General features: G+C 41.0%; 1 protein-coding gene across 1 annotated transcript in view; it reads right to left on the bottom strand.

Annotated features, from left to right (window-relative positions):
- The window catches only part of LOC114593292 (protein eyes shut homolog), a 98627-nt gene that overhangs the window by 42627 nt on the left and 36231 nt on the right, over positions 1-19769 (bottom strand). The window contains exons 3-5 of the mRNA XM_028721667.2: positions 18119-18312; positions 12653-12780; positions 7963-8077 (exon numbers count right to left, since the gene is read on the bottom strand). Coding sequence (XP_028577500.2) covers positions 7963-8077; positions 12653-12780; positions 18119-18312 — 437 coding nt within the window. The remainder of the gene's footprint in view (positions 1-7962; positions 8078-12652; positions 12781-18118; positions 18313-19769) is intronic.

Raw genomic sequence — 19769 nt, 5'->3', positions numbered from 1 at the left:
GTGAATCACACTTCCAGTCTCCCCAACTATTTTGTTTGGTGCTAGGCTCTGTAAGTTTTGCTTCAAATCTCCTTTCTTCTGGCTTCCCAACTAGCTGTCCTGTGTCCTTATCTTTCTCCTCTGCAGATGAAAGGAACTTGCAATGTGTGGCTTGCTATTGATTTCTCTCCATGATTATCAGCATGATGGTTCTGGGAACTTTGTGTATCAATTATTTATCTTATCCTCTTTATGTCAGCTCCTATATTGATGATCATCTTTCTTAATTATCTGGAAGCAGGATTTAACAACCTATGAATTGCATCCTGTTATTATCTACACAAGGTATAGTAAGCCCCACTGAGGATGAGAAGTAATAATAGAAGGTTTCAAATAGAAGTTAAGAGTATTGATCCTGGTGATAATTTCAGATAAAGCAATGGGGGGTGGGGAGGTGGAATCTTGCTAATATTTTAATCAAGCCCAGCTATTCTTCCTATTAATTTAACCTTCCCATGTCATCTGAGATTAAATAGATTTGGAAACAATTTTCACATAGGAAGAGACTGCACACTTGAAACAGTTCACTTCCCATATTTATAACTTGACTCAGCACAGGTTTCATTTTGCCCACGAGACAATTTCCCTTAAACCACGCCCATCTGCCCTACACCTGACATCCCAGGCAGCTTTAAGGCACTTGATTGGGCTTTGTCAAGGGAGGCTTGCTGTCATCGGCAATCAGCTGATTGGTGATGATAGCGAGTCTGCTGGGATCTGATATCCTATTGAGCTCATCAAAGGGAACTCCACAACACAGCCAATCCTGGCAGAAGGTGGAATGTGAAGACTGCACCTATCTACTAATAGGTGCTAAATTCAAGTTTGGTGGGCTCTACTGCACTATGAAGTTCCCCAGGGATGACTCCTTGCACAAAGCCCTCCACAGCACTTTGAAGTGATCAGCTGACTGGCAGCACTCCAAAGCACCATGCATGGGTCTTTGCTAGCCCTATGCAACCTGTCCTATTTGGCCCACTAGCAGTAGGGGAGACAAGGATCTTGGCAGCTGGCCAGATTCAGTTCTCCACTCCTACAATGGCTGATAATGAAGTAAGTTGCACTGACAATTGTAGAATGTTTAAACGTTTCTTGCAGAGACTGTTAGCCACATTTTGTCACAGAAAAGGGACTAATTAATGTCAGGTAACGAAACTGGCAGTGATTTTGAGCTTTCACTGTCACCCCAGTCCATCCTATCAGCAAATTCAAATAAATGCAGCTGGCAAAATTAATGGCAGTGTCAAACTGGCCTCACAGATACATATTGCTGGTGCCATCAGTAAGCACATAGCAACAGGAGGAACTGTAAAACTGCTTTGAAAGTAAATAAATTCAATTGTGTATTTGAAACCAGCAACATGAAAATGGCAACTGAGAGTAGCAGATTTGCCCAGCACCACCACTAAAATATTTTTGAGCTTCTTGCTTAGCTGGTAGAGATGTTTGTAAATATTCATAACAATTTTCTCACTCTAGCCAACTGCTTTAAGATGTATTATGCCAAATATATCAATTATTTGTTCATTTGGGGTTTATTTTAATACTTAGAAAACAAATTTTGACTGAAGAAGCACAGATGGCATTCAAATATTCTAGCACCTTGTTTGCTGCCACTTAAAGAGAAAACTTTTGTTAAAGCCAGATGATGCTTCTTTTGAATGTGATTATTTTTTTGTTATAGATTTCTCAGCAAGATGTTTACTCTTTTCTCAGCACCCACAGCTCCTTATAATCACACACTGCTGTATGCAATGTACAGCAACAGTGAATGTTCAGTCAGTGGAAGGAATTCTCTTTGTGCAATGGAAATTTATCCACCTCTCTTCCCCCTGCCAGCCCCTTAAATCTTGTCTAGAGGCTCCTCAAAGCATTGGGAGCAGAACTGAAAGCCAATTTTGGGGGCACAGGGCACACTGCAGAAAGGAAGGGAAGGAAGCCCCATTGCACAAGAAGAACTCCTTGGAGACAGCTTCTACTAATGGGACTCATTAGCTGATTTCCACCCACTATATTGAAATGCTTTATCTCAATGGTTTCAGCCAGATTTCTGGGTATAAAAGGCAATTAACCACTTTCCAGTTTTTACAAAGTCCCATTCATTAGGTTTTCATGATTTTCAGGTCATGCAGACATGGCTTATGCTTCATTGCAGCAGTGGGGTCTATGAGGCTCTTTTGGCCAAGCCGTGGTCATCCACATCACACCTGACATCATATATGATGTCTAAAGGTAAAGGTAAAGGTACCCCTGCCCATACGGGCCAGTCTTGCCAGACTCTGGGGTTGTGGGCCCATCTCACTCCAGAGGCCGGGGGCCAGCGCTGTCCGGAGACACTTCCGGGTCACGTGGCCAGTATGACATCGCTGCTCTGGCGAGCCAGAGCCACACACGGAAACGCCATTTACCTTCCCGCTAGAAAGCGGTCCCTTTTATCTACTTGCACCCGGGGGTGCTTTCAAACTGCTAGGTTGGCAGGCGCTGGGACCGAGCAGCGGGAGCGCACCCCGCCGCGGGGATTCGAACCGCTGACCTTTCGATCGGCAAGCCCTAGGCGCTGAGGCTTTTACCCACAGCGCCACCCGCGTCCCGTTTCTACAATAGATAGCAACCATCTAATAGGGTAGAGCTGGAGAACTTATCTATTGTAGAAACGGGACGCGGGTGGCGCTGTGGGTAAAAGCTTCAGCGCCTAGGGCTTGCCGATCGAAAGGTCAGCGGTTCGAATCCCCGCGCCGGGGTGCGCTCCCGCTGCTCGGTCCCAGCGCCTGCCAACCTAGCAGTTCGAAAGCACCCCCGGGTGCAAGTAGATAAATAGGGACCGCTTACTGGCGGGAAGGTAAACAGCATTTCCGTGTGCTGCGCTGGCTCGCCAGATGCAGCTTTGACATGCTTGCCACGTGACCCGGAAGTGTCTCCGGACAGCGCTGGCCCCCGGCCTCTTGAGTGAGATGGGTGCACAACCCCAGAGTCTGTCAAGACTGGCCCGTACGGGCAGGGGTACCTTTACCTTTTATCTATTGTAGAAGTGGAGGGAACAATGATCTGGGAACAAGCTAAAGTCTTAAGTTTGCAAGCAGTTTCCCCAAAGGTTCATTTATGTAGTACCCTAAGCCTTCAAAGAGTCCACCATTTTAATGCAAATCTGCTTAATCTGCATCCCCCTAAAACAATACATAAACTGAAATGCAACTGTCCTTTAAAATCTGCAATTTTCTGAATTTTGCAACGCAGTTCTCCAACCAAATATTGGATACCAAATATGTTTACATCAGGAAAATTGCACACTAAAATACTGATGAACTTGTGAAGACTTCTTAAAAAGCAGAATTTAAGATTAAAAATGAACTTGACCTGGGAAACGTGAAACAGTGAGAGAAAAAGCAGTCCTCAACCGCTCTCTGTGGTAAGATGGGGCTCCTAGGTTCAAGGCCAGAGACCAGGAAAAGCTCTCTGCCTCCAAATGTATGAGGGGAGTGAGAACACTCAGAGGCCTTGTTGTGGAAAGTCCCATACAGCCATTATCAGTAAAAATGAAACAAAACTGTATCAGTGGAAAGCAATCTAGTCAGAGCCTCTGATTACACTCCATTTTTAAATTCCCACTGGAAGACTATCAGGTAAAGAAAAGGACAGACAGACTTCCTTTGGGAGGCGATAGGAAAGCCTTTTCTCTTGTAACGTGTAATTTCCCATGGCGTGGTAGCAACAGCTGTATTTCTCACAAAATATACTTAAGAGATAAGCAAGTAAAACAAGATTAAGCATCCTTTTGGATTTCAGCAGTGATTATCCTCAACAGGCCAAGGCACTTCCAGTTTTACAGCTGTTGAGAAGCATACTGAAGCTCATCGATAGCATGCTCTCTGGCAATAATTGGTAAATCAATATCAACTGGTAGAAGTTAACACAGTAGGATTTCATGAAACTGAAATATCTTTTAGCTTTATCTTCTGTTTATCAAGTAGTTCATCTGTCCAATCAAGACTGTGTTTCCCCCACGGTTTCTCAAAACAAGGATTAGTTAAAACAAATGGACATCTAATTTTCCAAGCAGTAGCCAATTTAAGATTTTAACTCCTCACTCCTTAAGCAAAACCACAAGCAAACTTTCTTTCAACTTGGTCTTCTTCTGGCAGTCCCACTGCCAGAAGAAGACCACCAGTTTACACTTGTATCAATTGAATTCCTTTTATTTTGTTTATTTATAAACCACCCATTCATATAAAATATAACATTGGTGTACAGGAACAATGCAAAATGACTTTAGAAAATTTGAACAACAAAATATGTCTATCAGCACAAAAAGGTCTTTAAGGGACATCTGAAAGTTATTAGTAAGTGTGCCTGCCAAATCTCTACTGGAAGAACATCCCATAGAGTGGGACTAGCAACACCAAATGCCTGACTTCTAGCTGAAATTAGTTGGGCTTCTGAAACATAGGGAGCAACTAACAGCACTCATCTAGATGATCTTTTTGATCAAACTGGGTTATAAGGGTTTGGGTAATCTTTAAAATATCCTGGACCCAAATTGTTCAGGTCTTTGTACATTAATATTTAAACCTGACCAGGTAGCATATGGGCTGCCATTGAAGATGTTGTAACAGAGGTATTGCGTGCTGTAGCATTTTCATGCTTGTTCACCCAATTGAAGAGAATATTTTCAAGTTCTTCACAATCCCTGCCCCCCACTTGAATAATTTGAATAATTTGATGCAATCAGCAAACTTGGTTACTTCGCTGTCCACTGCTATCTCCATCTTAAGGTTCACAAACATGTGAAAGGCATAGGTTCCAAACCAATTCTTGTGGGGTCCACTTTCTATGTCCCTTCACTGGAAGAACTGTCTATTTATTCCAGTGTTCTGTTGCATGTTCCTTAACATGAATGGACCTTTCTTCTTATCCTATAACTGCTAAGCTTACTCTCTAGCCATCTTTGGTGATGAATTTTATCAAAATACTTTTGAAAGCCTAAATATACAATGTCTGCTTCATCCTGTCTATCCATATGCCTATCAACATTCTCAAAGAACTATAAAAGGAGGGTTAGGACCTCCCTTTGAGGAAGCCATGCTGGTTGGCAGTGGTGAATAAAGCAGTGAAGGCAGTAACAATCTCTTGACAATAGTACGGCAAAAGCCACCACAGCCACGGAGCTCCCCTAACCTTGCTCCAATCCCCACCCCATGAAGACAGCCCCACAGAGGGTGCCACTACTTCTCCACCCAACCCCCATAAGTCACCATTCTTCTTCAGCAATACTCGCTTTTCTTCTATACTTGGTAGATCTGTCCTGAATAAGGCTTTCCACAGGGTTTCCCATTAAAAAAAATGTTAAGGTAAACCAACCTATAATTTCCCATCTGTGGCCCTCTTCTTAAAAGGTGGTATTATATTGTCCACTTTCCAGTCCATAGAAAAGTAGGCTGACCTTAAGGGCAAAGTACATGCGCTTGTTAGTTGTGAACATGCTGACTTTCAAAGTTCCATTCCATGGCCACAGAGTAGGCTCAGCCCTTGTTGAGTCCTCCTCCTTAATGTTTCTTCCTGTTGTTGTTGTTTAGTCATTTAGTTGTGTCCGATTCTTCGTGACCCCATGGTCTAGAGCACGCCAGGCACTCCTGTATTCCACTGCCTCCCGCAGTTTGGTCAAACTCATGCTGGTAGCTTCGAGAACACTGTCCAACCATCTCATCCTCTGTCATCCCCTTCTCCTTGTGCTCTCAAACTTTCCCAACATCAGGGTCTTTTCCAGGAAGTCTTTTCTTCTCATGATGTGGCCAAAGTATTGGAGCCTCAGCTTCAGGATCTGTCCTTCCAGTGAGCACTCAGGGCTGATTTCCTTAAGAATGGATAGTTTTGATCTTCTTGCAGTCCACTGGACTCTCAAGAGTCTACTCCAGTCTACTCCAGCACCATAATTCAAAAGCATCAGTTCTTCAGCGATCAGCCTTCTTTATGGTCCAGCTCTATTTTGGTACTTCTGCAAACCATGGGGTTTCCCTGAGCCTGCCGAAACCTCCCTCATGTATGGGCAGTGCCATTTTGATTTCATAAATGGCAGCACTCACAAAATTATCATCAGAACTGTAAAAATGAGAGCAAATGTTTTTCAAGGTATACTAAAACGAATGCGTGTGAGCACGACCCTTCAATTCACTGAAATTATTTCACTTGCATGAATGCATTTTATAACACACAGTGCATGGGCTATATGTAAATATGCAGCCAGGCACCCTCCGGATGAAAAAAAAAATGAGATTAAAAACAAAGGGGGGGGACCTAAAGGAAATAAGAAAAGGGTAGCTGGGCAGCGTTTATAAATGGCATAGAAAGACATCCTTAAAGTTGGTGGATTAAGGCAAGTGCAGCTGCCTACAGCCCCAGATAAAGATGCCACATCAGGGACTGTCACAGAGAAAAAAGAACGAGGGATAGTTTAATCCTGGTTTGTTTGTGCCTCCTTGTGCTCTGTGTTTCAGCACAATATTCATCCTCAACAAAAACACCGATAATTCGTGCCAAGTCCTTTAATCCTCTTCTTCATGCTTCTCCTACTTTGTCTGACCGGCATTATTTGTCAGTCCCCAAAGGCCTGTCATGTTGGCTTCCAAGCATATATTGTATCCCGCTAGTCTATTCTCTCAGGCAAAGAAACTCTCAGCCTTCTCTGTGCCAGCATGTTTAGCTGCATCTCTTCAGAAAGTTTCTACGCCGACACCTTTCACGTCCTAATTGAGGAGCATGCTTTCGGAGGTTGTTTTTATTTTTAAAGTGATAACGCCCATCGTGCAACCTTATTGCCTAGGGTCATCACATTTTTAAAAAAGAGTTTTGCCTTCAGTTCTGGGACTTGTTTTGCTTTCTTTTTGTTAAAAGCTTCCGTTGTGATTTTCATTCTCTCCTTTCTTGGGGCGTACTTAACTTGCATGCTGATAACAGCATGCTTCTTGTACCATGCTGGATGACAGGCATTCAACTAGATGAGTTAAGCCACTTATACCTTCTATATCTCATACCATAATTAATTTTATTGCCTGATGCAAAAGGGCTTGGGACATAAACAACTGAGGAAACAACTGAGGAAACAACTGGGCACAGTCTGTACTTGAAATCAGGGACTGGGGAGAGTGCTTTTCTGGGGGTATTCAAGGGTACACAGTACTTGCACCTTTAAAAAAAATGTTAAAGTGTGACACTTACTGTAACAACTTCATGGTGAGTACCGGCACCATTTTTTCTTAAGAGGAAGAACTGGATTGGGGCAACCATTGAAAATGGGACTCAGACCCCCATCAGGTCCAAATGGTTTATCTCCTGCCAAAACCATTGGATAGGACCCAGACACCACCGTCACCCAGAATACAGGCCTGATCCAAAAACAATTCATTTTATTCCATCCCTATCCTGTGTTTTTGCTGCTATGTAATTTCTAAAAGTTGAGCACACATCAGGAAAGAAAAGTTTCAAAAAGGCTTATTGTCAAGCTGTTGTGCAATCCGCTTAATTCCTTACAATTTGTTTGATTAAGTGATTGACAAAGTTGCTGACTTTTCTTCGGTAATAATGCTACAATCCATTCAAATGTCTTTAGTGGAATGAATATTATGATACAAAAGTGATTTCTATCTAAGTGGGCATTTGGCATTGGTCCACAAATTAGCCATATCTTCTAGCAAGGCTAAAAACTGTTGTCCAGTTATTTGATACAGTTTAAAATAGAATCCCAGAAAAGAAGCAATAAAAAATCCATATTACTAGAGTTAATACTTCTTGCATTATTGACTCGAGTATATAGAAAGTACATAAATGTGTTGCTCTTGCTTGACTCTCAGGGGACGAAATACATATTTCTAAGGCTCTGGTTGGCTAAGGTTTTTATATTTTTGAATTCATTTACCATATTTAATTACTTACACTGAATCCTCCAATTATATTGAGACACAATCCTTCATTCAGACAGATGATGCTGAGCAGACTGCAGTAGTCAATTACTTCCTCACAGTTCCTTCCAGTATATCCTGGCATGCAGCTGTAAATACACCAGAAGATTTCAGAAGACTAGAATTTCGAATTGCTAATTCCATTTAATTAGCTTCTAGAGATCCACCAAACAATGCCCTTCCAGCAAGAATACGTTTCCTATTTTTTGTGCAAAATGTAATAAAAATGACAACACATTCATGCCACCTACCGGCAGTCACTTAGCCAGTTTAGCTTCATTTTGGTAAATAATGATGGGTTTTGTCTTTTTATCTATTGAAGTCCTTCTGGAAACTCAAGAATAAAATCAACCTTGAGCTAAACAGATATTTAACAGCAAATATAGCAGCTTTAAGAAGCTATTATAACAGATGGCTCTGTTACTGAGAAATAATGACAAATGAGGTTTAGAACAGTTAGCTAATGATCATTAAACAATGGATATGCTAACAGTGGTCAATAATGACTCACAATAACTTGAGGAAACAATAGTGCAAGCTTCAGCAATGGATAAAGGCATACCCATTGTTTTATTTGCTTAATTATAGCTATATATTTTCTATTAAGAAGAAAATAACATTTTGCTCTGTAGTTGCTCATGAGGCCCAATTTATGAAAATGATTCAGCTGTTTTTATCTGTGGCATTGTGGTGTGGCCAATACCCACTGTTAGGAAGGTAATGCCTCCCTCTCTCACTTGTCCTGCTGGTTTCAGACATTATTGTGAGAGATTTGCAGTCAAACCCAACATTGCTAGTTAGTATGTGAAGGAGTTAAGGTCCACAGAGATCTAAATTGCTAGAGTAGGGTCAGTGAGAGACAGGAAGTAAATCTTTCTCTTCCTTCTTTCTCTCTCTTTCATGCCATGTGAGCAGACAAACATACCTGGGCTTTGCTCCAAGTCCAGACTCCACATTTAGAGATTAACTTTGTATTTTGTACTCAATAAGCTTTTACCTGTGTTAACTTTGCTGTAGCATTGGCTAAAGCATGAATGAGACCTCAGATTATGTAAGTAAAGCATTAAAAATTACTAAAGTTTGTAGTCTATTGTGAAGCTGGCAGAGAAGGGAGCAACAGAGTGCATTGTAAGCATCTTAAATTGGATATTTAAAGGTCTGATAACCTATATCACATATAGGTTATATCACATATACAACACATATCAATTGCTTTTTCTTTACCATTCTAGCTGAGTCCCATAACTGTTTGTATCGCCCGCTAAAACATTGGCATTCAGGAGGGTGGATGCTATATTAAATTCAAGCCTGCACATGATATAAAGACCAAAAATATGAAATTTGGATACAAACTAGTCATACATCACAGCTGAAGTGGGGAAAATTAAATTGAATCTGTTTGGTTCTATGTTTAGAATAGGAAACGACTGTTTCCAAATGAAAAGCAAGAGTAGGCTGATAGCAACTCAATAGGGTGATGGATATAGGTAGCAAAATATCTTCAGAATGAGCACTGGTAAGTGATCAGCTATTGCTAAAACCAGACAGCTGGAACAAAATGAACGAGGCTATAATTTGTAGGGTTTTGAGGAAGAAAAGAAGCATGATGCAAAACACTCCAGTGTCACATTTAGCAATGCCAAGCAAATGTGAGCAATCTTTTATGATTTAGGGCCCCTTGAATGCGCTGTATACTGAGATGGAAAATGGTGCCCTTGATATGGAATGGCAGTAAGGCAGATAACACTGTTCTTTGGGCTTTGTATACACTTTCTCCCTGAACTTGCTTAGGGTCTTGCACACACAGAGCAGCAAGGGTGTGTCTCACAAAGTTCCTAAACCAGGCTTCCTCATCCCCGGCCCTCCAGATGTTTTTAGCCTACAACACCCATGATCCCTAGCTAGCGGGACCAGTGGTCAGGGATGAGGGGAATTGTAGCCTCAAAACATCTGGAGAGCTGAGTTTGAGGAAGCCTGTCCTAAACATATCCTTCTGTAAGCTGCTGAGTGTGCATGAACCAAGCAGCCAAATCATCGAATCCAGGGGCAGGAGGAGTGAGCAGAAGTCTGATTCAATCCCCTGCCAACTCTCAACAGGCTGCTTGCTGCTACTGATGGCTATCTGACTGGGCACTATTATTAAAGGTAAAGGTACCCCTGCCCGTACGGGCCAGTCTTGACAGACTCTGGGGTTGTGCGCCCATCTCACTCAAGAGGCCGGGGGCCAGCGCTGTCCGGAGACACTTCCGGGTCACGTGTCCAGCGTGACAAGCTGCATCTGGCGAGCCAGCGCAGCACACGGAAACGCCGTTTACCTTCCCGCCAGTAAGCGGTCCCTATTTATCTACTTGCACCCGGGGGTGCTTTCGAACTGCTAGGTTGGCAGGCGCTGGGACCGAGCAACGGGAGCGCACCCCGCCGCGGGGATTCGAGAACCGCCGACCTTCCATTCGGCAAGCCCTAGGTGCTGAGGCTTTTACCCACAGCGCCACCCGCGTCCCTATTATTATTACTATTAATAATAATACTATTATTATTAGCATTATTTATTAAATTTTTATACTGCCTTTCATCCAAAGTTCACAGGATGAAGATCACAGGACAGTTAACAACATGCTTTCCTCAACAGCCCAATTCTGAACATGGGTACACTTGGACAGCTGCAATTACCTGTAAAGTTGATGGATTCAATGGTCACCTATTAGTTCAGCACATCCTTGTGCTCTACTTCTTATTTATTTTTTGGGATTTTTCTTCCAGAATGCAGCTATAAACTAGAGCTGAGATCTCCAATGAGTTGCTGCTTTGTTACCACTGTGAAATGGGGACCAGTAAAATAGTATTCCTCATTTTAAGGTGTAATTATGAGGGGAACTTAGAACTCCAACAACTGTGGCAAAAGTCAAATAGGGAGATTTTCATAAATATACCTACTTGCAGTCAAGCTGTAATAAATACTTTTTTTTAAAAAAAAGTGTGTGTAAGAGAGAGCAACAATTTATTTATTTATTGGGGGGGGGGGACAACCACCAACATTATTGAGTTGTTATAATTCTTCAGCGAATTGTTTTAAATCCCAAACCATTTAAAGTTCAATCACAAAGAAATGTGCTATGAAGAGGAATTATGATTCTGGCAATGAATATTTAAGCAATAATAAATGTCATTGAGGCAACTTCCTGGCTGTTAAAAACAAGCTGTAAGAATGCCTGAAGCAGAACCAACGGCATGTCAACAAGCTTTTTCAGCAATAGGCAGGCCCTGCACACTCTGGGTGGGGGGAAATAATAATTATAGCCTGCTGTAAATTAATGTCCAAATCCATGGATGAAACAATTATCCAAACAAGTTAAGGTAAAATATCTGAATCTGGCAATGATCAATGGAGGGAAAATAGAATTCCATTGAATTGCAGCTTTAGAGTCCTTTTTTTCAGATCAGGCATCAAGTGTCCTTGCTTTCTGTTCTTACAGTGTATTTACAAACATAAACATTAATGCATTATAATATTAACACATTCATTTTTTTAAAAAACACACACCATACTTTTCAGAGTGCTTTTCTGCCTGAACCCCTGGAGGGTTACTGTCCATCATGGTTGACAATAGATGGACCAAAGACCTATATACCTAAACGCGACTTTGGATACACAAAAAATTCAGTGGTAATGTGTAGTTTTGCCCTGAGTTAGCAGTTCAGTGAGAACTCTTGGAAACTCTAAGGACTTTGAGATAGAGGTTGCTTTTATCCTCTTTGCTATTTCTCTGTGTGCATTATGAACATTTCACACTGGGATTCTGTTCATATTATGGGCTGTATCCAACACAACCACATCCATCAAACACCTGGGCTTCATATGTGTTGCCATCCTTTTCAGAACCACAGATTCCTAATATTTTGCTTTCATGAATTCTCTAAAAAAGGTGTTTGTTTACTGCAGCTGAAAAATGCACCACAGAACCCACTTTAAGGGAGCCAAATAAAAGTCAAGTAAGTGTGAAGAGTACAAATTGTACTTCTTAATGGTGTGAGGAAATAGTCTATAAATCTGTACAAAAATGGAATTAGTTAACCATATACCTGGTTTCCTTCAGATCTGTATGTATATACCGTATATGCACAGGACTATTTTTAACATGGTGCTTGATGAATTAGATGGCAAATTATTTTTATTGGTCTATGAATTAAGAATATGTACCTACATCTTTCCAGGGCTCATTTTCTAGAAGAAGAGGGAACTCACCATGAACATTGCCCTTGTCCTCATATAATGACAATGACACCCACCTGAGAGGTGCTGGAACTCAGTTCCAGTGAGTTCCCACTGGAAAAAAAAGCCCCACATCCTTCTCTTTTCAAAGTTGTTTTCATACACACATGAAACAGGATGCCTGGCATTCTACCTCCTTCTGCTAGAATCTGGAGTCAGAACAATATGTTTTATCTTACAAAATTCATGATGAAACAATGAAAAGCTTCTTCCAGGCTTTAGCTTTTAGTCTTTCATCTCCCCCACCACCTAAAACAAAGGCCAGTTTCACATACCACATCACTGCTAAATGGGCAGGCCTTGTTAAAAATGAAAGAGTTGCCTCATCCCTGCCTCTAACATCCAATTTCATAATATTTCATGAACATTCAAAGAAGTTTTCAAACCAACTCACCTGCAATGATAGCTTTCCACTTCAGCTATGCAAGAACCATTATTCAGGCAGGGGGATGGCTCACAGAATGTCACCAACTTTTCACAGAACTTGCCTATAAACATTGGCAAGCAACTACATGCCACATCCTGCAAAAGAGAGAGACTTATTTAAATCTATTTGCTAAAATTCAGAAATTACCACTGTCAGCACACACACTCCATTGACATTTAGAGATCCTGAAAATGTGTTACCAGTGGACAAAAAAAATCATATAGGCATTTAATTTACTTCTCTGCCAATTTGCTTGGCATATACCAGTGGAAGTTTCAGAGGGGCATGCTTTGGGTTGTAAATTCAAATGTATGTTGGGCTCTAAGTAATTTTATTATGCCCTGTGAAGAGTTGGCTACTATTTCCTTATAAATGTTCCATTATTATTAATAATATTGGGGGGGGGGGGGTGAACTGATAAACTTAAGAAAAGCACCCTCTATGTTAGACCACCTCCTAATTTTATTTTCCCTTCTGACACTAAGCATTTTAGGGAGCAAATGATGTGAATTTAACCTTGGCTTAGGAGTGACCCAGAGGAATGTCACAGTCACACACTGGAAGAGTGAGGGGGTGGAGCAGGATAGTGGTGAGCTTGGGGTGGTATGTGCTCATTGGCAGAGACAATTTGGCATTCTTGCTGGCATGCCTTCTCAGCCCCAACCTTGCCACCCTGTCCCATCCCTATGGTACCCCAGTACTCAGTGCTGGGAGGCTAGGGCGATGGTGCCACCCCTCCTTCAGGTCACTCCTGTTTTGGCAAAACCATAATTAACTTGAGGAAAAAGCGCTTGACTCTTTTGTGCGTGCCTAAATGGAAAAGTGAATTAACAGAGAAAGGTGTTTCCTGGTTTGTCTCCTTATCTGCTGTCATCGGATCTAGTACAAGGCAAACAAAGAATAAAATATGTGGATGTCTAGGAGTCGCATGCATCAGCTAATGGGCCTCGTAAACCATGGTAACTGGGCCTGACTTGGTCTGCCTCTAACAAATATATGGTATAGCTAAATTTAAGTATAGGAGAATAGGTTGGTTGGCCTGTTTTAATGTTTTGCCCTTTAAGATCCTAGACATCTGAAAGCAGCCCTGTACAGTGGTACCTTGGGTTACAGATGCTCCAGGTTACAAACTCCGTTAACCCAGAAAAAGTACCTCAGGTTAAGAACTTTGCTTCAGGATGAGAACAGAAATTGTGCGGTGGTGGCATGGCGGCAGCACGAGGCCCCATTCGCTAAAGTGGTACCTCAGGTTAAGAATAGTTTCAGGTTAAGAACGGACCTCCAGAACGAATTAAATTCTTAACCCAAGGTACCACTGTATTGGGAAGTGTTTGACGTTTCATATTCTGTTGGAAGCTGTCCAGAGAGGCTGGGACAACCCAGTCACACAGGTGGGGTATAATTAAAAAAATATTATTTATTATTATTATTAGACAGCAGTTTTACCAAACTGGATCTGCCATGTGGGCCCATCTGTCAAAATTCCTTTCCCTCCTATCATAAAAGGGAAGCAGGGGGAGGCTTATAAAAGCCTTTGAAAGTCTCCTATCTTCTCTTCCAAGTTTCTATCTCACACCAGTCTTTAATTTTCCCTCATAAACTCCAAGAGTGAATGCAGAACACGCCCATTGTGGCGAGCAGCCATTGATAGTCTTAACCTCCATTAATAGAGGAGGAACTCCCAGCTGTGATCCGCAACCAGACAGGGCCAGTCTTCTTCAAGCAGGGGAGTCTCCTTAATTCATCTACTAACAGAACAGCCATTTCCACAAATACAGTGTTTCCCTCCCCCTTTCATTTAAGAACTTACAAGTGAAGGTAGCTTGTAGGATATGCTCTACCTTTATACAATTTTAAGGATGTAATTTTAATCTCCTTTTGTAAATCCAATAAACTGGCCTACGGGAAAAAATGATTTGTATCTTTTAAGCAGCTGCCTTCAGCAATTGTGTTTTTTTTTTTCTCAGAGGATTGCAAAATACTTCAGGGATTGCACTCAGAATAACCTTCTTGTTTTACTGTTTGCTTTGATTATTTCTGAATTGTGGTAGCAGTAAGTAACTGATCTGTAATGTAAGCATTTTTAAAAACACTGCATTTTCAAGTTATGCACTGTGGTTTCATCTAAGGAACCATATGCTCCCTTTAAGGACTGGGTGTACCAATATTTTATTTCTTTGTCATGCCTGTAATGTTTTCATAATGATCATTAAAAAAAAACATTTTTATTGTTTTGTATCTGTTGCAATAGTAATTTTTTATCCTTAATTGTGTTGTTGTTGTTGTTGTTAATTGAATTTATAATAATAATAATCTTTATTGCGGTCCAACGACCCATAACATGAATTCAGAATAAAATACAGATTCATACAGACAACCCCCCAGAGAAGGGAGACTGAAGCGTTTTTTGTTTAGTCATGGGTATGTTGATCTTTGATTCGTATGACTACTGAAAGAAACTTTGCCATGGCCACTGTGATATCATTGGACTTGTTGTCCAGAAGATATTTGGTATAGTAGGCTTCAGACTGACCCGGCCAATTTGCCAATAGTGGTTTAATCAATAGTTTCCTAGCTTGATCATATTGTCCGCAGTGCAATAAAATATGCCTCATGCAATCGACGTCCTGAGAGCATACACAGATCCTGTTTTGATGAGGTATACCTCTCAGCCTGCCATTTAACACTTCTGATGGGAATAGTTAATTGAATTTATATACCGCCCTATACTCAGGGCAGTTCACAGAATATTGTTAGATCATTTTGGAATATATGTTGCCTTGAACATTTCAATGGAAACTTTTGGTGGATAAATACCATCAAGTAAGCATTAAGAAATGAGGGCAGTAACGCAATGCACCCTTATCTGTGGGAGCACAGTGGGACTTTCTTCTGAGTAAATATGTATAGAATTGTATTGTAAAGGCTGCAATATACACTGTATGTTTCACTGAATTTAGTGGGACCAACTTCCCAGTAAAGATGGTTTATTCCTTAGTCTTATTGATTGTAAAAATAAAAACTGTGTAAGACCTTGGAGGCTGATCCATTAGGGTATAACCCTACTAAGTTTTTTCTCTCTCAAAGTAATAGAATCATAGCATCATAGAATTGTAGAATTGGAAGGGACACTAAGGGTAATATAGTCCAACGCTGCAGGAATCTCAACTAAAGCATACATGACAATGGCCATCTAACCTCTGCTTAAAAACTTCCAAGGAAGGAGACGCCACCAACTCCCAAGGGAGACCATTCCACTGTTGAACACTTTTACTGTCAGAAAGTTCTTCCTGATGTTTACTCAGAACCACCTTTCTTGTAACTGAATCCATTAGTTCAGATCCAAGCTTCTGGAACAGGAGAAAACAAGCTTGCTTCATCCTCCATGTGGCAGTCCTTGAGATACATATTTGAAGATGGCTATCATATCTCATTTCAGTATTTTCTTTGTTTGGTTTTTTTGGTAGAGGTCAAGTTTTAATTCTGAAGATGCTTAATTTTTGCTATTATTGGTGTTCATGTGTTGTATTTTTATTGTTAGACCTTATTACGACTTGTGTAGGGACTATTTGATGTTTCTTGCATGTATATTGAGATGCTTTTACAGTGGTGCCCCGCAAGACGAATGCCTCGCAAGATGGAAAACCCGCTAGATGAAAGGGTTTTCCGTTTTTGAGTTGCTTCGCGAGACGATTTTCCCTATGGGCTTGCTTCGCAAGACGAAAACGTCTTGCTAGTCTTGCGATTCCCCCCCCCGCTTCCCCCCCTTTTTCTAAGCCGCTAAGCCGCTAATAGCCTTTTAGCAGCTAAGCCACTAAGCCTTTAATAGCTGCTAAGCCGCTAATAGCACTAAGCTGCTAAGCCGCTAATAGCCGTGCTTCGCAAGACGAAAAAACCGCTAGACGAAGAGACTCACGGAATGGATTCTTTTCGTCCTGCGAGGCACCACTGTATTTATGGCTTATGACTGCTTTTTTAGAATTAAGTAAATATTTTTGTGTTATAAGCTGTCTTGATCATGGTTTAACTATGGATAGGTGGCATACAAATAAGCAATGAGGATGATGATTGGGGGTGGCTGGGAAGGGGACCACACAAAAGGTGAACTTTCTACATACTAGTTTTGTTCAGTCTGTAATGATTTTGCTGACTGCAGTCCCTATCCTTCTGGATCCTGAATAAAGTTGTGACCCAATTAAATTCCCTTTAAAATCTCATGTCTTCCTTCTGGTGCTTTGAGGCAATGATTAGCTGGGTTTATCTTTTAAGGTATTTACTCCTTTGTTATTTGACCTTTTAAATTACACGAAAGATGAAGGAGAGAATACTTTTCAAGATATCGCTCTGCTATCAGATTTTTTCTCTGTCCCCCTCAATTTGCACTTTAGTTTAAGCAACAACAAAAGCAACAACGGGAGGAAATCAATAACTAATAAAGAGGGATGTAAAAAAAGCATTGTGTTTTGAGAAGACTCTCTCCCCCCCCCTTTAAGAGGTGATGCGGGGGAATAACCAAATAATATATTGTTACAAAGGTTGCACTCCACCCTCAATCTCTGCTGAGCAGTAGCAAGATTCCAGGGGGCTCCAGGTGTTTAGTCAGGGTCGTGTTTCCTATCGACTTCCGTCAAGACTGGTTTAATGGGGTACCCTGTTAACACTGCAGCAAGGGGGTGAGTCATCACTTCACCCCCCAGGTCAGAAAATGGACTAAAGGATTCTGCCCAAGGCCTATTGTTATCCTCAAAACTACAAACAACATAAATGTCACATGCAGAGAGCACTATGGAAATTGGTTTTAGTATATGAACGTACAATTGCAAAAATGCCTTGCTGCTGATAAAATATCCTGACCTACCCAGTTTGCATTCTATCTATCTATCATCTATCTATCTATCTATCTATCTATCTATCTATCATCTATCTATCATCTATCTATCTATATCATCTATCTATCTATCTATCTATCTATCTATCTATCTATATCTATCTATCTATGTCTATCATCTATCTACCGGTATCTATCTATCTATCTATCTATCTATCTATCTATCTATCTATCTATCTATCTATCATCATCTATCTATCATCATCTATCTATCTATCTATCTGTCTATCTATCTATCTATCTATCTATCATCTATCTATCTATCTATCTATCTATCTATCATCTATCTATTATCTATCTATCTATCTATCTATCTATCTATCTATCTATCTATCTATCTATTATCTCAAGAAGAAGAGGCAACAAAGAGGCTGTATACCCAAACTAGAATATTAACAACAGGCTTACAAAGAAAGCTGTACAGCAGATTTTGCTTGGATTACAGTACCAGAACAAAAAGCAGAGTGCACGGAAGCTGTCCCAGGCACCTCCTGGTATGGCAGGCCAGGAGAGGCAATTCACTACAACATAGCAGCTACACTTACATTTGGCAAATCTGTGCATGTGGCTCCATTTTGACACGGATCTGAGAAGCATTCGTTGATATCAGTTTCACAGTCGTAGCCTGTGAATCCAGCAGGACAGTTGCAAACGTAGCCAGAAGGACGATTGTGACATACAGCTTTGTTCTGACATGGCTGGGAGCTACATGGTTCCAAACGCTCTTCACAAAATGGGCCTTAAAAGAAATGAATGCAGAAAACAAAAATAGGAATCTGTCTGTTAGGAAAAACACACAGACAAATCCATGGTTACATTTTAGCCTGCCTTCCACATGGATTTTTTTGCAGTGAGGCAAGGTCAAATACAGAAAGGGGCTGTCTCGTTTCCTACCAAAATAGGGCAACTGCCCAGTCACTCTCCCTTTTAGATATGCATGAACCAGTGTGTGAAAGCACAGGGTGCTTCTAGACAGGTGTTTATGTGGGACTGGTGTTTCTTTTGTGCGAAAGTCATTCACAGCCATACTGTACTTTTTTCTCAATTGAATCTGAATTTACTCTTCGTAAACAAAGCAAAACGAAACAAACACTTTTGCCAAAATGACACATTTGTGATTTCTCACTGCTGAGTTTTCAAACCAAGCTTCTGTCCAAAAGCACCCAAATACTGAATATTAGGATATTAAGATACTGGGAGAGGGACAATTTTAGTACGTTTCCGAATTTAATGCAAATAGGACTCCCTCCCGACCTCCAACACTTCTGCTTCTCTTGAAATGGTTTGGATGCTTCATCTGAGCAGGAACCTCCAAATCCACTTTGACACTTTTCCTTAAGAATGTAGGAGATAGAAGGAATCCCACTGTTGTCAATAGCCCCTTTCATAGGTAGGAAGGACCTACAGCACCATGCCTTTGGACACACCTTGAAGGTGTATGAACTCCTCCTAGCCTCACCACTTATGCATATATCTGAAGAAGTGTGTATCTGAAGAAGTGTGCATGCACATGAAAGCTCATACCAAGAACTAACTTAGTTGGTCTTTAAGGTGCTACTGGAAGGATTTTTTTTTTGTTTTCACTTATGCATAATTATGGATGTGTGGTGCAGAAAAGTCTTCATGCATAGATTTCCCTGGATCTTGGAATCCTGTAAAACCAGGGCTCCAGGATCCAAGGGAAGTCCATAGAAGTAAAGTTGGGAACCGCTCATCATTGAGGGTGAGCTATAAGTCTCCCCTTTCTACATGCTTTACTCCTTCGTGCACAATAACAAAGGAGAGAGGTGACTGGGGCTTAGTCTCATCTTTCAGGTCATTATGCAGAGGACTGTGGGATATTTTATTTCCATATACAGCTTTAGACCATTTTGTTGAGGTGCATGTTTTATGAAATGGCCGCCTGCTTTTGATATACTGGCTGCTGCTTAGTATCTCACTGCTGCTGTTTCTATTTTATTGTTGCTTTACAACATGGCAGACTGCTAATTGTATTGGGTATAGAAGACCTAGGGAATGAATCTTACAATAAATAAATTAAAACATGTTGTCTCTTTCCTCCCATTCCCATTCTGGTCAGTTTCTTCTTGTTATAGCATACATAAATATTAGGCTTTGAGTCCACTGTCCATACACTCTTTGATGTTAATGATTGCCCATTCATACTGGAGACTGCATGTAACACACACATTCTTA

Source organism: Podarcis muralis, chromosome 3 (genome assembly GCF_964188315.1).
Source record: "Podarcis muralis chromosome 3, rPodMur119.hap1.1, whole genome shotgun sequence".
Classification (NCBI taxonomy): Eukaryota; Metazoa; Chordata; class Lepidosauria; order Squamata; family Lacertidae; genus Podarcis; species Podarcis muralis.
This window is presented reverse-complemented; position numbering and strand designations above follow the sequence as displayed.